We start from the raw sequence: 17,962 nt of genomic DNA on the forward strand, positions 1-17,962 counted from the left end.
CTAGCTTCAGTTTTCTCAGAGTTCATCTGGATTATTGTGCCAGACCATAGAACCTAACAATTTGTGTTGTCGGCAGGATTCACCATGATATTCAGTCAAACTAAAGATTACGAATTAGTGAAACAGGAACCTGCACACAGAATGAGGTATGGAAGTTCCTACACCCGTTTCCACTCTTTCTGACATCTTGGGGGAGATGAGGGTCATAGGCTGAATATAAATGATGGGAAACAGACCTAGAAAGCCTGGATTTATTCAGTAGGCCAACTGGGTATAGACGACAGGTAGTATACCTAGGGGTTTAACCCCTATATTGGTTAGACTGGGCACTGCCGGGATGGCCTGCTTAAGAGGGTAAGCCCCCATATAGGTTAGACTATGCCCTGCAGGGACTACGTGCCTAGGAGGGTTTAACCATCCCCTAGGACGAGGGGTTGAAGTCCCCTAGGAGGGTTTAACCATCCCCTAGGACGAGGGGTTGAAGTCCCCTAGGAGGGTTTAACCATCCCCTAGGACGAGGGGTTGACGTCCCCTAGGAGGGTTTAACCATCCCCTAGGACGAGGGGTTGAAGTCCCCTAGGAGGGTTTAACCATCCCCTAGGACGAGGGGTTGACGTCCCCTAGGAGGGTTTAACCATCCCCTAGGACGAGGGGTTGAAGTCCCCTAGGAGGGTTTAACCATCCCCTAGGACGAGGGGTTGAAGTCCCCTAGGAGAGTTTAACCATCCCCTAGGACGAGGGGTTGAAGTCCCCTAGGAGGGTTTAACCATCCCCTAGGACGAGGGGTTGAAGTCCCCTAGGAGAGTTTAACCATCCCCTAGGACGAGGGGTTGAAGTCCCGAACCCTACGACATGTCTGTTTATTGTGTGGTGTATGGAGATGTTGCCACATTTGTATACTAGTACGTTCGGTTGTGGAGAAGTGAGTCCATATTGACAGTCTACGTTATTCAACAAGTCCCGTGGAAGTCATACCAGGAGGAAGACATAGGCATTTCCCAATAATAACGAACCCGTGAAGGATGAAACATTGTCGGTAGACAAAAATGTTTCCTGTAAATTAAGAAGGTGGTTGGATAACAGTAGTAGTATTAAGAAGGTATTTGAGAACAGTAGCAGTATTAAGAAGGTATTTGAGAACAGTAGCAGTATTAAGAAGGTATTTGAGAACAGTAGCAGTATTAAGAAGGTATTTGAGAACAGTAGCAGTATTAAGAAGGTATTTGAGAACAGTAGCAGTATTAAGAAGGTATTTGAGAACAGTAGCAGTATTAAGAAGGTATTTGAGAACAGTAGCAGTATTAAGAAGGTATTTGAGAACAGTAGCAGTATTAAGAAGGTATTTGAGAACAGTAGCAGTATTAAGAAGGTATTTGAGAACAGTAGCAGTATTAAGAAGGTATTTGAGAACAGTAGCAGTATTAAGAAGGTATTTGAGAACAGTAGCAGTATTAAGAAAGTATTTGAGAACAGTAGCAGTATTAAGAAGGTATTTGAGAACAGTAGCAGTATTAAGAAGGTATTTGAGAACAGTAGCAGTATTAAGAAGGTATTTGAGAACAGTAGCAGTATTAAGAAGGTATTTGAGAACAGTTTATGTGTATTGACTGTTAAAACTTAGTAAGGAGGTTGGGTTTGAATCCTATTCGGCCACATAACTGAGATCGAATTAGGTGGAAATAGGAAAACCACCGTGGTTGACCTGGGAACAGTGGTATTTGAGGCAGGAGGGTGGAATCTTACACCTTCCTGTGATCCACATCAACCTTCCGCAGAGTCTCTCTTGGTAAATTAGTGTCCTCTAGTGTCGTCATTCACCGAAATCATTAGGTAGCTTGACAAATTTATTAAGCACCTACCTTGGAATTTTTTTAAATAAAAGGCAAGTATTACGGGGCCTCCCGGGTGGCGCAGTGGTCTAAGGCTGTGCATCGCAGTACAGTGGTCTAAGGCTGTGCCATTAGAAGACTGTGGGTTCGAGCCCAGGCTCTGTCGCAGTCGGCCAATTGGCCTAGTTCGCTCCAGATCAAAACTTCAAACCTATAACCTAATTCTGACCAATATTAACGGGAGACATTACTGCTTCCAAAGCTTTATTTTTCCAAACTATACAAAGTGTGCTCTAGCAAACAAACAGCAGAAACCTGAGGACACCGTCCAACCTGGAACTGAGTGAGTCATGTTTGGTCTGAAGCTATTTTGAAAGCCAAGAAGAAATCAAAATGAAACAGAAAGTACATTACAATGACTTTATGGGGACTGGATGCTGAGTTCAGGCTGCCAGGGTTGGACGGTCCAGATACAACAACAATTAGCACTGATGTGTGAAGTGAAATGTGTCGAGGCCTTTGGGCCCAACAAGCGGCATAAGTCTTTGAAGCCCCACTCCTGCTGTTCAAAGAAGATCCACCTGGCCTTTTCTACAAGAAATCTGGCTCCAGAAATATAAGCTTCTCCCAAGTGGGTGTGACACCTAGTCCTGTTACCTGCTGCACAGCTGCTTGGATTCCACCTGGCGATCTGAGAGCTTTCGCTCCCCTCCACACTCCTCTTTCTCCTGAGCATTCACTCTCCCCTACCACACTCCTCTCTCTCTCCTGAGCATTCACTCTCCCCTACCACACTCCTCTCTCTCCTGAGCATTCACTCTCCCCTACCACACCCCCCTCTCTCCTGAGCATTCACTCTCCCCTACCACACCCCCCTCTCTCCTGAGCATTCACTCTCCCCTACCACACTCCTCTCTCTCCTGAGCATTCACTCTCCCCTACCACACTCCTCTCTCTCCTGAGCATTCACTCTCCCCTACCACACTCCTCTCTCTCCTGAGCATTCACTATCCCCTACCACACCCCCCTCTCTCCTGAGCATTCACTCTCCCCTACCACACCACCTCTCTCCTGAGCATTCACTCTCCCCTACCACACCCCCCTCTCTCCTGAGCATTCACTCTCCCCTACCACACTCCTCTCTCTCCTGAGCATTCACTCTCCCCTACCACACCCCTCTCTCTCCTGAGCATTCACTCTCCCCTACCACACTCCCCTCTCTCCTGAGCATTCACTCTCCCCTACCACACTCCTCTCTCTCCTGAGCATTCACTATCCCCTACCACACTCCCCTCTCTCCTGAGCATTCACTCTCCCCTACCACACCACCTCTCTCCTGAGCATTCACTCTCCCCTACCACACCCCCCTCTCTCCTGAGCATTCACTCTCCCCTACCACACCCCTCTCTCTCCTGAGCATTCACTCTCCCCTACCACACTCCCCTCTCTCCTGAGCATTCACTCTCCCCTACCACACTCCTCTCTCTCCTGAGCATTCACTCTCCCCTACCACACTCCCTTCTCTCCTGAGCATTCACTCTCCCCTACCACACTCCCCTCTCTCCTGAGCATTCACTCTCCTCTACCACACTCCCCTCTCTCCTGAGCATTCACTCTCACTTACCACACTCCCCTCTCTCTCCTGAGCCTTCACTCTCTCCTACTACCACACTCCTCTCTCTCCTGAGCATTCACTCTCCCCTACCACACTCCTCTCTCTCCTGAGCATTCACTCTCCCCTACCACACTCCCCTCTCTCTCCTGAGCATTCACTCTCACTTACCACACTCCCCTCTCTCTCCTGAGCATTCACTCTCCCCTACCACACTCCCCTCGCTCCTGAGCATTCACTCTCCCCTACCACACTCCCCTCTCTCCTGAGCATTCACTCTCCCCTACTACACTCCCCTCTTTCCTGAGCATTCACTCTTCCCTACCACACTCCCTTCTCTCCTGAGCATTCACTCTCCTCTACCACACTCCCCTCTCTCCTGAGAATTCACTCTCCCCTACCACACTCCCCTCTCTCTTAGTAAAACTCACCGTGACATAGACAGCCGAGTAGACGCTGAGCGAGGCGTCTTTGGAAGGGAAGGAGCGTCGAGCCTTCTCCACAACGACCGGGCTGCCGGTACAGATGTTACCGTTGGAGATGAACTGGTGGTTGAAGCGACACTCGGTGCCGGTGTAGTTGGGCTTACACACAGACAGGAAGTACGGCGCCAGGTTACCGGTCACTACCTGGCCAGCGTTCACAAAGATGTCTGTTGCAAAAAGACCGAATGCAAACACACCTGCAGGGGAAGACAGAGAGACTTGGTTGGCAAACAGGCTGAGTGCAAACAGACCTGCGGGGAGGGGGAGAGAGAGAGAGAGAGAAAGAGAGAGAGATAGAGAGAAAGACTAGAGAGAGTGAGAGATAGACTATAGAGAGAGAGACAACAGCACAATTAGACCCAACCAAATCATGAGAAAACAAAAAGATAATTACTTAACACATTGGAAAGAATTAACAAAAAAACAGAGCAAACTAGAATGCTATTTGGCCCCACACAGAGAGTACACAGCGGCAGAATACCTGACCACTGTGACTGACCCAAAATTAAGGAAAGCTTTGACTATGTACAGACTCAGTGAGCATAGCCTTGCTATTGAGAAAGGCCGCCGTAGGCAGACATGGCTCTCAAGAGAAGACAGGCTATGTGCTCACTGCCCACAAAATGAGGTGGAAACTGAGCTGCACTTCCTAACCTCCTGCCCAATGTATGACCATATTAGAGAGACATATTTCCCTCAGATTACACAGATCCACAAAGAATTCGAAAACAAATCCAAATTTGAAAAACTCCCATATCTACTGGGTGAAATTCCACAGAGTGCCATCACAGCAGCAAGATTTGTGACCTGTTGCCACGAGAAAAGGGCAACCAGTGAAGAACAAACACCATTGTAAATACAACCCATATTTATGCTTATTTATTTTATCTTGTGTACTTTAACTATTTGTACATTGTTACAACACTGTATATATATATATATATATATATATATGTATAATATGACATTTGTAATGTCTTTATTGTTTTTAAACTTCTGTATGTGTAATGTTTACTGTTCATTTTTATTGTTTATTTCACTTTGGAAAATGATCTACCTCACTTGCTTTGGCAATGTTAACATGTTTCCCATGTCAATGAAGCCCCTTGAATTGAATTGAGAGGGAGACAGAGAGAGAGAGACAGAGACAGAGACAGAGACAGAGACAGAGACAGAGACAGAGACAGAGACAGAGAGAGAGAGAGAGAGAGAGAGGGAGACTAGAGAGAGAGAAAGAGAGAGATAGGGAGACTAGAGAGAGAGAGAGAGAGAGAGACTAGAGAGAGAGAGAGAGAGAGAGAGACTAGAGAGAGAGAGAGAGAGAGAGACTAGAGAGAGAGAAAGAAAAAGAGAGAGAGATTTGGTTGGCAAATACACCTGCAGGTAGAGTGAAACAGCTTAGAGTTGTCAGGGGACAGGCTACCATCTGGGTTTGCAGAGAATGAGGCTCCATGAAGCCCCATCAGAGAACTAAACCCCCAGAACTTCCAGCCCAGAAGGCTGCATCCCAAATTATACCCTATTCCCTTTATAGTGCACTACTTTTGATCAGGGCCCATAGGGGGTCCATAGGGCTCTGCTCTGTAATTTGGGACAAACTTGAAGACAAAATGGAGGATTTAGCTCCAGACTATAATTCCACTGGGTCCCTGATGAAGTCAATATTTACACATGAGGAATTACATTATTATAATTATTTTTTTTAATTATTTTTTTTAACCTTTATTTAACCAGGCAAGTCAGTTAAGAACAAATTCTTATTTTCAATGACGGCCTAGGAACAGTGGGTTAACTGCCTGTTCATGGGCAGAACGACAGATTTGTACCTTGTCAGCTCGGGGATTTGAACTTGCAACCTTCCGGTCACTAGTCCAACGCTCTAACCACTAAGCTACCCTACCACAAGAGACAATTAAACACTGAGGAGAACCTGCCAGCGTTCCAAGAGACTATTAAGAACCCTTTACTGGCTCAAATAGCTGACCAATCAGCCTGTTACCAACCCTTAGTAAACTTCTGGAAATAATTGTGTTTGACCAGATTCAATGCTATTTCACAGTAAACAAATTGACAACAGAAATTGACAACATGCCACTGACTTGAAGCCAGAGTTTCTATGTATGCGGATGACTCAACACTATACACGTCAGCTGCTACAGCGACTGAAATGACTGCAACACTCAACAAAGAGCTGCAGTTAATTTCAGAGTGGGTGGCAAGGAATAAGTTAGTCCTAAATATTTCTAAAAAAATAAAAGCATTGTCTTTGGAACAAAACACTCACTAAACCCTAAACCTCAACTAAATCTTGTCATAAATCATGTGGATATTGAGCAAGTTGAGGTAGCTAAACTGCTTGGAGTAACCCTGGATTGTAAACTCATGTTCAAATCATATTGATGCAGTAGTAGTTAAAATGGGGAGAAGTCTGTCCATTAAAAAGCACTGCTCTGCCTTCTTAACAGCACTATCAACAAGGCAGGTCCTAGTTTCTACCTTCTTAACAACACTATCAACAAGGCAGGTCCTACAGGTCCTAGTTTCTACCTTCTTATTAACAACACTATCAACAAGGCAGGTCCTACAGGCCCTAGTTTCTACCTTCTTAACAACACTATCAACAAGGCAGATCCTACAGGCCCTAGTTTCTACCTTCTTAACAACACTATCAACAAGGCAGGTCCTACAGGCTCTAGTTTCCACCTTCTTAATTAACAACACTATCAACAAGGCAGGTCCTACAGGTCCTAGTTTCTACCTTCTTATTAACAACACTATCAACAAGGCAGGTCCTACAGGTCCTAGTTTCTACCTTCTTATTAACAACACTATCAACAAGGCAGGTCCTACAGGCCCTAGTTTCTACCTTCTTAACAACACTATCAACAAGGCAGATCCTACAGGCCCTAGTTTCTACCTTCTTAACAACACTATCAACAAGGCAGGTCCTACAGGCCCTAGTTTCTACCTTCTTAACAACACTATCAACAAGGCAGGTCCTACAGGCTCTAGTTTCCACCTTCTTAATTAACAACACTATCAACAAGGCAGGTCCTACAGGTCCTAGTTTCTACCTTCTTAATTAACAACACTATCAACAAGGCAGGTCCTACAGGTCCTAGTTTCTACCTTCTTAACAACACTATCAACAAGGCAGGTCCTACAGGCCCTAGTTTCTACCTTTTTAACAGCACTATCAACAAGGCAGGTCCTACAGGTCCTAGTTTCTACCTTCTTAACAGCACTATCAACAAGGCAGATCCTACAGGCCCTAGTTTCTACCTTCTTAACAACACTATCAACAAGGCAGGTCCTACAGGCTCTAGTTTCTACCTTCTTAACAACACTATCAACAAGGCAGGTCCTACAGGCCCTAGTTTTGTTGCACCTGGACTACTGTTCAGTCGTGTGGTCAGGTAACACAAAAAAGGACTTAGGAAAATTGCAATTGTCTCAGAACAGGACAGCACAGCTGGCCCTTGGATGTACACAGAGAGCTAACATTAATAATATGCATGTCAATCTCTCCTGGCTCAAAGTGGAGCAGAGATTGACTTCATCACAACTTGTATTTATGAGAGCTATTGACATGTTGAATGCACCGAGCTGTCTGTCTAAACTACAGGCACACAGCTCAGACACCCATGCATACCCCACAACACATGCCACAAGAACAGACTATGGGAGGCACACAGTACTACATAGAGCCATGACTACATGGAACTCTATTCCACAGTACTACATAGAGCCATGACTACATGGAACTCTATTCCACAGTACTACATAGAGCCATGACTAAACGGAACTCTATTCCACAGTACTACATAGAGCCATGACTACATGGAACTCTATTCCACAGTACTACATAGAGCCATGACTACATGGAACTCTATTCCACAGTACTACATAGAGCCATGACGACATGGAACTCTATTCCACAGTACTACATAGAGCCATGACGACATGGAACTCTATTCCACAGTACTACATAGAGCCATGACTACATGGAACTCTATTCCACAGTACTACATAGAGCCATGACTACATGGAACTCTATTCCACAGTACTACATAGAGCCATGACTACACGGAACTCTATTCCACAGTACTACATAGAGCCATGACTACATGGAACTCTATTCCACAGTACTACATAGAGCCATGACTACATGGAACTCTATTCCACAGTACTACATAGAGCCATGACTACACGGAACTCTATTCCACAGTACTACATAGAGCCATGACTACATGGAACTCTATTCCACAGTACTACATAGAGCCATGACTACATGGAACTCTATTCCACAGTACTACATAGAGCCATGACTACATGGAACTCTATTCCACAGTACTACATAGAGCCATGACTACATGGAACTCTATTCCACAGTACTACATAGAGCCATGACTACATGGAACTCTATTCCACAGTACTACATAGAGCCATGACTACACGGAACTCTATTCCACAGTACTACATAGAGCCATGACTACACGGAACTCTATTCCACAGTACTACATAGAGCCATGACTACATGGAACTCTATTCCACAGTACTACATAGAGCCATGACTACATGGAACTCTATTCCACAGTACTACATAGAGCCATGACTACACGGAACTCTATTCCACAGTACTACATAGAGCCATGACTACATGGAACTCTATTCCACAGTACTACATAGAGCCATGACTACATGGAACTCTATTCCACAGTACTACATAGAGCCATGACTACATGGAACTCTATTCCACAGTACTACATAGAGCCATGACTACATGGAACTCTATTCCACAGTACTACATAGAGCCATGACTACATGGAACTCTATTCCACAGTACTACATAGAGCCATGACTACATGGAACTCTATTCCACATCAGGTAACTCATGCAGCAGTAGAATCAGATCTAAAAAGCAGGTAAAAACACACCTTAGGGAACAGCAGGGACTGTGAAGAGACACAAACAAAAACACAGACTAATGCAAACACACACATGATAACATAGGTATTATACACACACACACACGGATGTGCCTATGTTGGTGTTACTTCACAGTCCCCGCTGTTCCTTAAGGTGTATTTTATACCTGATATTAAAATGCTTTGACAGCAGCTAATGGGGATCCATTAAAAAAACAAATACAAAACAACACAAATACAAACCCCTTGTGAATGATGTGCAATAAGGCAACTTTTTCAAATCTTTGTGGCACACCTCATGTAGTCTAGCCCATAGTCCTATAAGGTTAGTATCACACCTCATGTAGTCTAGTCCATAGTCCTATAAGGTTAGTATCACACCTCATGTATCCTAGTCCACAGTCCTATAAGGTTAGTATCACACCTCATGTAGTCTAGTCCACAGTCCTATAAGGTTAGTATCACACCTCATGTAGTCTAGCCCATAGTCCTATAAGGTTAGTATCACACCTCATGTAGTCTAGTCCATAGTCCTATAAGGTTAGTATCACACCTCATGTAGTCTAGCCCATAGTCCTATAAGGTTAGTATCACACCTCATGTAGTCTAGTCCATAGTCCTATAAGGTTAGTATCACACCTCATGTAGTCTAGCCCATAGTCCTATAAGGTTAGTATCACACCTCATGTAGTCTAGTCCATAGTCCTATAAGGTTAGTATCACACCTCATGTAGTCTAGTCCATAGTCCTATAAGGTTAGTATCACACCTCATGTAGTCTAGTCCACAGTCCTATAAGGTTAGTATCACACCTCATGTAGTCTAGTCCATAGTCCTATAAGGTTAGTATCACACCTCATGTAGTCTAGCCCATAGTCCTATAAGGTTAGTATCACACCTCATGTAGTCTAGTCCATAGTCCTATAAGGTTAGTATCACACCTCATGTAGTCTAGTCCATAGTCCTATAAGGTTAGTATCACACCTCATGTAGTCTAGCCCATAGTCCTATAAGGTTAGTATCACACCTCATGTAGTCTAGTCCATAGTCCTATAAGGTTAGTATCACACCTCATGTAGTCTAGTCCATAGTCCTATAAGGTTAGTATCACACCTCATGTATCCTAGTCCACAGTCCTATAAGGTTAGTATCACACCTCATGTAGTCTAGTCCATAGTCCTATAAGGTTAGTATCACACCTCATGTAGTCTAGCCCATAGTCCTATAAGGTTAGTATCACACCTCATGTAGTCTAGTCCACAGTCCTATAAGGTTAGTATCACACCTCATGTAGTCTAGCCCATAGTCCTATAAGGTTAGTATCACACCTCATGTAGTCTAGTCCACAGTCCTATAAGGTTAGTATCACACCTCATGTAGTCTAGTCCATAGTCCTATAAGGTTAGTATCATACCTCATGTAGTCTAGTCCACAGTCCTATAAGGTTAGTATCACACCTCATGTAGTCTAGTCCATAGTCCTATAAGGTTAGTATCACACCTCATGTAGTCTAGTCCATAGTCCTATAAGGTTAGTATCACACCTCATGTATCCTAGTCCACAGTCCTATAAGGTTAGTATCACACCTCATGTAGTCTAGTCCATAGTCCTATAAGGTTAGTATCATACCTCATGTAGTCTAGTCCATAGTCCTATAAGGTTAGTATCACACCTCATGTAGTCTAGTCCACAGTCCTATAAGGTTAGTATCACACCTCATGTATCCTAGTCCACAGTCCTATAAGGTTAGTATCACACCTCATGTAGTCTAGTCCACAGTCCTATATGGTTAGTATCACACCTCATGTAGTCTAGCCCATAGTCCTATAAGGTTAGTATCACACCTCATGTAGTCTAGCCCATAGTCCTATAAGGTTCGTATCACACCTCATGTATCCTAGTCCACAGTCCTATAAGGTTAGTATCACACCTCATGTAGTCTAGTCCATAGTCCTATAAGGTTAGTATCATACCTCATGTAGTCTAGTCCACAGTCCTATAAGGTTAGTATCACATCTCATGTAGTCTAGTCCATAGTCCTATAAGGTTAGTATCACACCTCATGTAGTCTAGTCCATAGTCCTATAAGGTTAGTATCATACCTCATGTAGTCTAGTCCACAGTCCTATAAGGTTAGTATCACACCTCATGTAGTCTAGTCCATAGTCCTATAAGGTTAGTATCACACCTCATGTATCCTAGTCCACAGTCCTATAAGGTTAGTATCACACCTCATGTAGTCTAGTCCATAGTCCTATAAGGTTAGTATCATACCTCATGTAGTCTAGTCCATAGTCCTATAAGGTTAGTATCACACCTCATGTAGTCTAGTCCACAGTCCTATAAGGTTAGTATCACACCTCATGTATCCTAGTCCACAGTCCTATAAGGTTAGTATCACACCTCATGTAGTCTAGTCCACAGTCCTATATGGTTAGTATCACACCTCATGTAGTCTAGCCCATAGTCCTATAAGGTTAGTATCACACCTCATGTAGTCTAGCCCATAGTCCTATAAGGTTCGTATCACACCTCATGTATCCTAGTCCACAGTCCTATAAGGTTAGTATCACACCTCATGTAGTCTAGTCCACAGTCCTATAAGGTTAGTATCACACCTCATGTAGTCTAGTCCATAGTCCTATAAGGTTAGTATCACACCTCATGTAGTCTAGTCCATAGTCCTATAAGGTTAGTATCACACCTCATGTAGTCTAGTCCATAGTCCTATAAGGTTAGTATCACACCTCATGTAGTCTAGTCCATAGTCCTATAAGGTTAGTATCACACCTCATGTAGTCTAGTCCATAGTCCTATAAGGTTAGTATCACACACACACACACACACACACACACACACACACACACACACACACACACACACACACACACGAAGATCCATAATAAATACAAATAAGAACACTGAGGAGAACCTGTCTGCATTCCAAGTGGTAAACTATTCCCTTTTCGTTTGACCAGAGCCAATAACGGCCGGGTTGCTCTATTACAATCACCAGCGGGACTTTACTTTACCTTGAGCGGTCGGGCGGATGTTGCTACAAATTAACTGCAATATTCCCAAACAGATTCAGCATTTGGGACCTACTTTACCTTGAGCGGTCGGCGGATGTTGCTACAAATTAACTGCAATATTCCCAAACAGATTCAGCACTTGGTTTCTCAAATGATTGCCTCACCTGGTTCACCAACTACTTCTCTGATAGAGTTCAGTGTGTCAAATCGGAGGGTCTGCTGTCCCGACCTCTGGCAGTCTCTATGGGGGTGCCACAGGGTTCAATTCTTGGACCGACTCTGTATACATCAATGAGGTCGCTCTTGCTGCTGGTGAGTCTCTGATCCACCTCTACGCAGACGACACCATTCTGTATACTTCCGGCCCTTCTTTGGACACTGTGTTAACAACCCTCCAGGCAAGCTTCAATGCCATACAACTCTCCTTCCGTGGCCTCCAATTGCTCTTAAATACAAGTAAAACTAAATGCATGCTCTTCAACCGATCGCTACCTGCACCTACCCGCCTGTCCAACATCACTACTCTGGACGGCTCTGACTTAGAATACGTGGACAACTACAAATACTTAGGTGTCTGGTTAGACTGCAAACTCTCCTTCCAGACCCATATCAAACATCTCCAATCCAAAGTTAAATCTAGAATTGGCTTCCTATTTCGCAACAAAGCATCCTTCACTCATGCTGCCAAACATACCCTTGTAAAACTGACCATCCTAGCAATCCTCGACTTTGGCGATGTCATTTACAAAATATCCTCCAATACCCTACTCAACAAACTGGATGCAGTCTATCACAGTGCAATCCGTTTTGTCACCAAAGCCCCATATACTACCCACCATTGCGACCTGTACGCTCTCGTTGGCTGGCCCTCGCTTCATACTCGTTGCCAAACCCACTGGCTCCATGTCGTCTACAAGACCCTGCTAGGTAAAGTCCCCCCTCATCTCAGCTCGCTGGTCACCGTAGCATCTCCCACCTGTAGCACACGCTCCAGCAGGTATATCTCTCTAGTCACCCCCAAAACCAATTCTTTCTTTGGCCGCCTCTCCTTCCAGTTCTCTGCTGCCAATGACTGGAACGAACTACAAAAATCTCTGAAACTGGAAACACTTATCTCCCTCACTAGCTTTAAGCACCAACTGTCAGAGCAGCTCACAGATTACTGCACCTGTACATAGCCCACGTATAATTTAGCCCAAACAACTACCTCTTTCCCAACTGTATTTAATTAATTAATTAACTTTTCTCCTTTGCACCCCATTATTTTTATTTCTACTTTGCACATTCTTCCATTGCAAAACTACCATTCCAGTATTTTACTTGCTATATTGTATTTACTTCGCCACCATGGCCTTTTTTTGCCTTTACCTCCCTTCTCACCTCATTTGCTCACATTGTATATAGACTTGTTTATACTGTATTATTGACTGTATGTTTGTTTTACTCCATGTGTAACTCTGTGTCGTTGTATCTGTCGAACTGCTTTGCTTTATCTTGGCCAGGTCGCAATTGTAAATGAGAACTTGTTCTCAACTAGCCTACCTGGTTAAATAAAGGTGTTCTCAACTAGCCTACCTGGTTAAATAAAGGTGTTCTCAACTAGCCTACCTGGTTAAATAAAGGTGTTCTCAACTAGCCTACCTGGTTAAATAAAGGTGTTCTCAACTAGCCTACCTGGTTAAATAAAGGTGAAATAAAAAAATAAAAAAATAAAAAACTACCTGCGGGCCCTGGTCAACATTATTTCCCTACTACCTGTGGGCCTGGTTAACAGTATTTCCCTACTACCTGCGGGCCCTGGTCAACAGTAGTGCCCTACTACCTGCGGGCCCTGGTTAACAGTATTTCCCTACTACCTGCGGGCCCTGGTCAACATTATTTCCCTACTACCTGCGGGCCCTGGTTAACAGTATTTCCCTACTACCTGCGGGCCCTGGTCAACAGTAGTCCCCTACTACCTGCGGGCCCTGTTCAACAGTAGTGCCCTACTACCTATACAAAGAATAGTGTGGGGTTTGGGACTGAACCATGAGTATAAAAAAATCACCAGCGCTGAGCTGAGGAGAAGAGGGAGAATACAAGAGGCTCAGAGAGAGGTGAGCTCTCTGGTCACTAGTGTGGAAGACAGTGTAAAATTCATCTGATGCTGCTGCCCCTGGCTCTGTCTGAACAGGGGTACGTAGGTAATGGTGTTTTCTCAGGCTTGGGATTGGTATGATCTGGCCCAGTGTATTCAGTGCCCCCTCCTCTCCTCTCAGAGAGATCTGATAAATGTCATTTCCAGCTGAGATATTATGTCTTTATACATGGGAAGGTACCACAGGAAGAACGGAACTAATAGATGGACTTAATACAGTGGCTGGATGGAAAAACCTACAGCCAAGACCAGTAAAACAACGGACAAACCTAGAGCCAAGACCTGTAAAACAACTGGCAAATCTAGAGCCAAGACCAGTAAAACAACTGGCAAATCTAGAGCCAAGACCAATAAAACAACGGACAAACCTAGAGCCAAGACCTGTAAAACAACGGACAAACCTAGAGCCAAGACCTGTAAAACAACTGGCAAATCTAGAGCCAAGACCAGTAAAACAACTGGCAAATCTAGAGCCAAGACCAGTAAAACAACTGGCAAACCTAGAGCCAAGACCAGTAAAACAACGGACAAAACCTACAGCCAAAACCAGTAAAACAACTGACAAACGTAGAGCTATGAGAAGTAGAACTGACTCACCAATAAACCTGACGATTCTCCTGATAAGGGGGTTCAGATAGCAGCACTCCCCCGTCAAGATGGTCTTCTCCTGGGATAGTAGCACCGCCCGTGTGGACTTCATCATGTACATGGATACCTCCCCGATGAAGATCTGACAACAGACAGATACACTTGTTTATTTTTTTCAATCCCAGCCCCCTGTCCCCACAAGAGGTATTTTGCCAGGTCGTCAATGTAAATAAGAATTTGTTCTTAACTGACTTGCCTTAACTGAATTAAATTGAAAAAATAAATAAAAATAAACAAGGTGTGACCACAGAGTTACAACCTTATACCTTTACCTAACCCTAATGCCTAGTACTTGCCCTAACACAACTGACAAAACTACAGCCAAGAGAAGTAGAACAAATGACAAACTAGTAGTCCTAACATCTAGTCCTAACACCTAGTCCTAACACCTAGTCCTAACACCTAGTCCTAACATCTAGTCCTAACACCAAGTCCTAACCCTAACATCTAGTCCTAAAATCTAGCCCAAGTCCTAACTAACACCTAGTCCTAAAACCTAGTCCTGACCCTAACACCTAGTCCTAAAACCTAGTCCTGACCCTAACACCTAGTCCCAACACCTAGCCCTAACACCTAGTCCTAACACCTAGGCCTGACCCTGACACCTAGCCCGAACACCTAGTCATAAAATCTAGTTCTGATCCTAACAACTAGTCCTAACACCTAGTCCTGACCCTAACATCTAGTCCTAACACCTAGCCCCAAAACCTAGTCCTAACCCTAACACCTAGTCCTAACACCTAGTCCTAACACTAACACCTAGTCCTAACACCTAGTGATAACCATAACACCTAGTCCTAACGCCTAGCACCAACACCTAGCCCTAATACCTAGTCCTAACTAACAGATAGGACTGGGTGTTATGGTTAGGACTATCTGTTAGTTAGGACTAGGTATTAGGGCTAGGTGTTAGGACTGGGTGTTATGGTTAGGACTAACACCTAGCCCTAATACCTAGTCCTAACTAACACCTAGTCCTGACCCTAACACCTAGTCCTAACACTTAGTCCTGACCCTAACACCTAGTCCTAACACCTAGTCCTAACACCTAGCCCTAACACCTAGTCCTAAAACCTAGTCCTGACCCTAACACCTAGTCTTAACACCAAGTCCTAACTAACACCTAGTCCTAAAACCAAGTCCTGATCCTAACACCTAGTTCTAACACCTAGTCCTAAAACCTAGTCCCGACCCTAACACCTAGTCCCAACACCTAGCCCTAACACCTAGTCCTAACACCTAGTCCTGACCCTAACACCTAGTCCTAACCCTAACACCTAGTCCTAACACCTAGCCCTAACACCGAGCCCTAACACCTAGTCCCAACACCTAGGCCTGACCCTGACACCTAGCCCTAACACCAAGTCCTGACCTTAACCCCTAGCCCTAACACCTAGTTCTGACCCTAACACCTAGTCCTAACACCTAGCCCTAACACCTAGTCCAAACACCTAGCCCTAACACCTAGTCCTAACACCTAGGCCTGACCCTGACAACTAGCCCTAACACCTAGTCCTAAAATCTAGTCCTAACCCTAACACCTAGTCCTAGCACCTAGTCATAACCCGAACACCTAGTCCTAACACCTAATCCTGACCCTAACACCTAGTCCTATCACCTAGTCCAAACATCTAGCCCTAACACCTAGCCATAACACCTAGTCCTAACCCTAACACCTAGTCCTAACACCTAGCCCTAACACAGAGTCCTAACCCTAACACCTAGTCCTAACACCTAGTGACAACCATAACACCTAGTCCTAACGCCTAGTACCAACACCTAGCCCTAACATCTAGTCCTAACCATAACACCTAGCCCTAATACCTAGTCCTAAATAACACCTAGTCCTGACCCTAACACCTAGTCCTAACACTTAGTCCTGACCCTAACACCTGGTTCTAACAACTAGTCCTAACACCTAGTCCTAACCCTAACACCTAGTCCTAAAACCTAGTACTAACACCTAGTCCTGACCCTAACACCTAGTCCTAACCCTAACACCTAGTCCTAACAACTAGTCCTAACACCTAGTCCTAACCCTAACACCTAGTCCTAACCCTAACACCTAGTCCTAACACCTAGTCATAACACCTAGTCCTAACCCTAACACCTAGTCCTAACCCTAACACATAGCCCTAACACCTAGTCCCAACACCTAGTCCCAACACCTAGGCCCAACACCTAGGTCTGACCCTGACACCTAGCCCTAACACCTAGTCCTAACACCTAGTCCTAAAACCTAGTCCTGACCCTAACACCTAGTCCTACCACTTAGTCCTGACCCTAACACCTAGTCCTAACACCTATTCCTAAAACCTAATCCTTCCCTAAAACCTAGTCCTAACCCCAACACCTAGTCCTAACACCTAGTCCTAACCATAACACCTAGTCCTAATACCTAGCCCTAACACCTAGTCCTAACACCTAGTCCTGACCCTGACACCTAGCCCTAACACCTAGTCCTAACCTTAACAACTAGCCCTAAGACCTAGTCCTAACACTTAGTCCTGACCCTAACACCGAGTCCTAACACCTAGTCCTAACACCTAGTCCTAACCCTAACACCTAAACCTAACACCTAGTCCTAACCATAACACCTAGTCCTAACACCTAGCCCTAACACCTAGTCCAAAAAACTGGTCCTGACCTTAACACCTAGCCCTAACACCTAGTCCTAAAACCTAGTCCTGACCCTAACACCTAGTCTTAACACCAAGTCCTAACTAACACCTAGTCCTAAAACCTAGTCCTGACCCTAACACCTAGTTCTAACACCTAGTCCTAACCCTAACACCTAGTCCTAACACCTAGTCATAACACTTAGTCCTGACCCTAACACCTAGCCATAACACCTAGTCCGAACCCTAACACCTAGTCCTAACACCTAGTGATAACCATAACACCTAGCCATAACGCCTAGTACCAACACCTAGCCCTAACACCGAGCCCTAACACCTAGTCCTAACACCTAGTTCTAACCCTAACACCTAATCCTAACACCTAGTCCTAACCATAACACCTATTCCTAACACCTATTCCTAACACCTAGTCCTAACACCTAGTCCTGACCCTGACACCTAGCCCTAACACCTAGTCCTAACACCTAGTCCTAGCCATAACACCTAGTCCTAACACCTAGCCCTAATACCTAGTCCTAACTAACACCTAGTCCTGACCCTAACACCTAGAACTAACACCTAGCCCTAACACCTAGTCCTAACACCTAGTCCTGACCCTAACACCTAGTCCTAACCCTAACACCTAGCCCTAACACCTAGACCCAACACCTAGC

General features: G+C 44.6%; 1 protein-coding gene across 2 annotated transcripts in view; it reads right to left on the reverse strand.

Moving 5' to 3' along the window:
• LOC109883433 (phospholipid phosphatase-related protein type 1) overlaps positions 1–17,962 on the reverse strand; it is a 154,536-nt gene that overhangs the window by 40,061 nt on the left and 96,513 nt on the right. For both annotated transcript variants that reach the window (XM_031826008.1, XM_031826007.1), the window contains exons 4-5: positions 14,620–14,752; positions 3,873–4,123 (exon numbers count right to left, since the gene is read on the reverse strand). In XM_031826008.1, coding sequence (XP_031681868.1) covers positions 3,873–4,123; positions 14,620–14,752 — 384 coding nt within the window. The remainder of the gene's footprint in view (positions 1–3,872; positions 4,124–14,619; positions 14,753–17,962) is intronic.

Source organism: Oncorhynchus kisutch, linkage group LG6, assembly GCF_002021735.2.
Source record: "Oncorhynchus kisutch isolate 150728-3 linkage group LG6, Okis_V2, whole genome shotgun sequence".
NCBI classification, from domain to species: domain Eukaryota; kingdom Metazoa; phylum Chordata; class Actinopteri; order Salmoniformes; family Salmonidae; genus Oncorhynchus; species Oncorhynchus kisutch.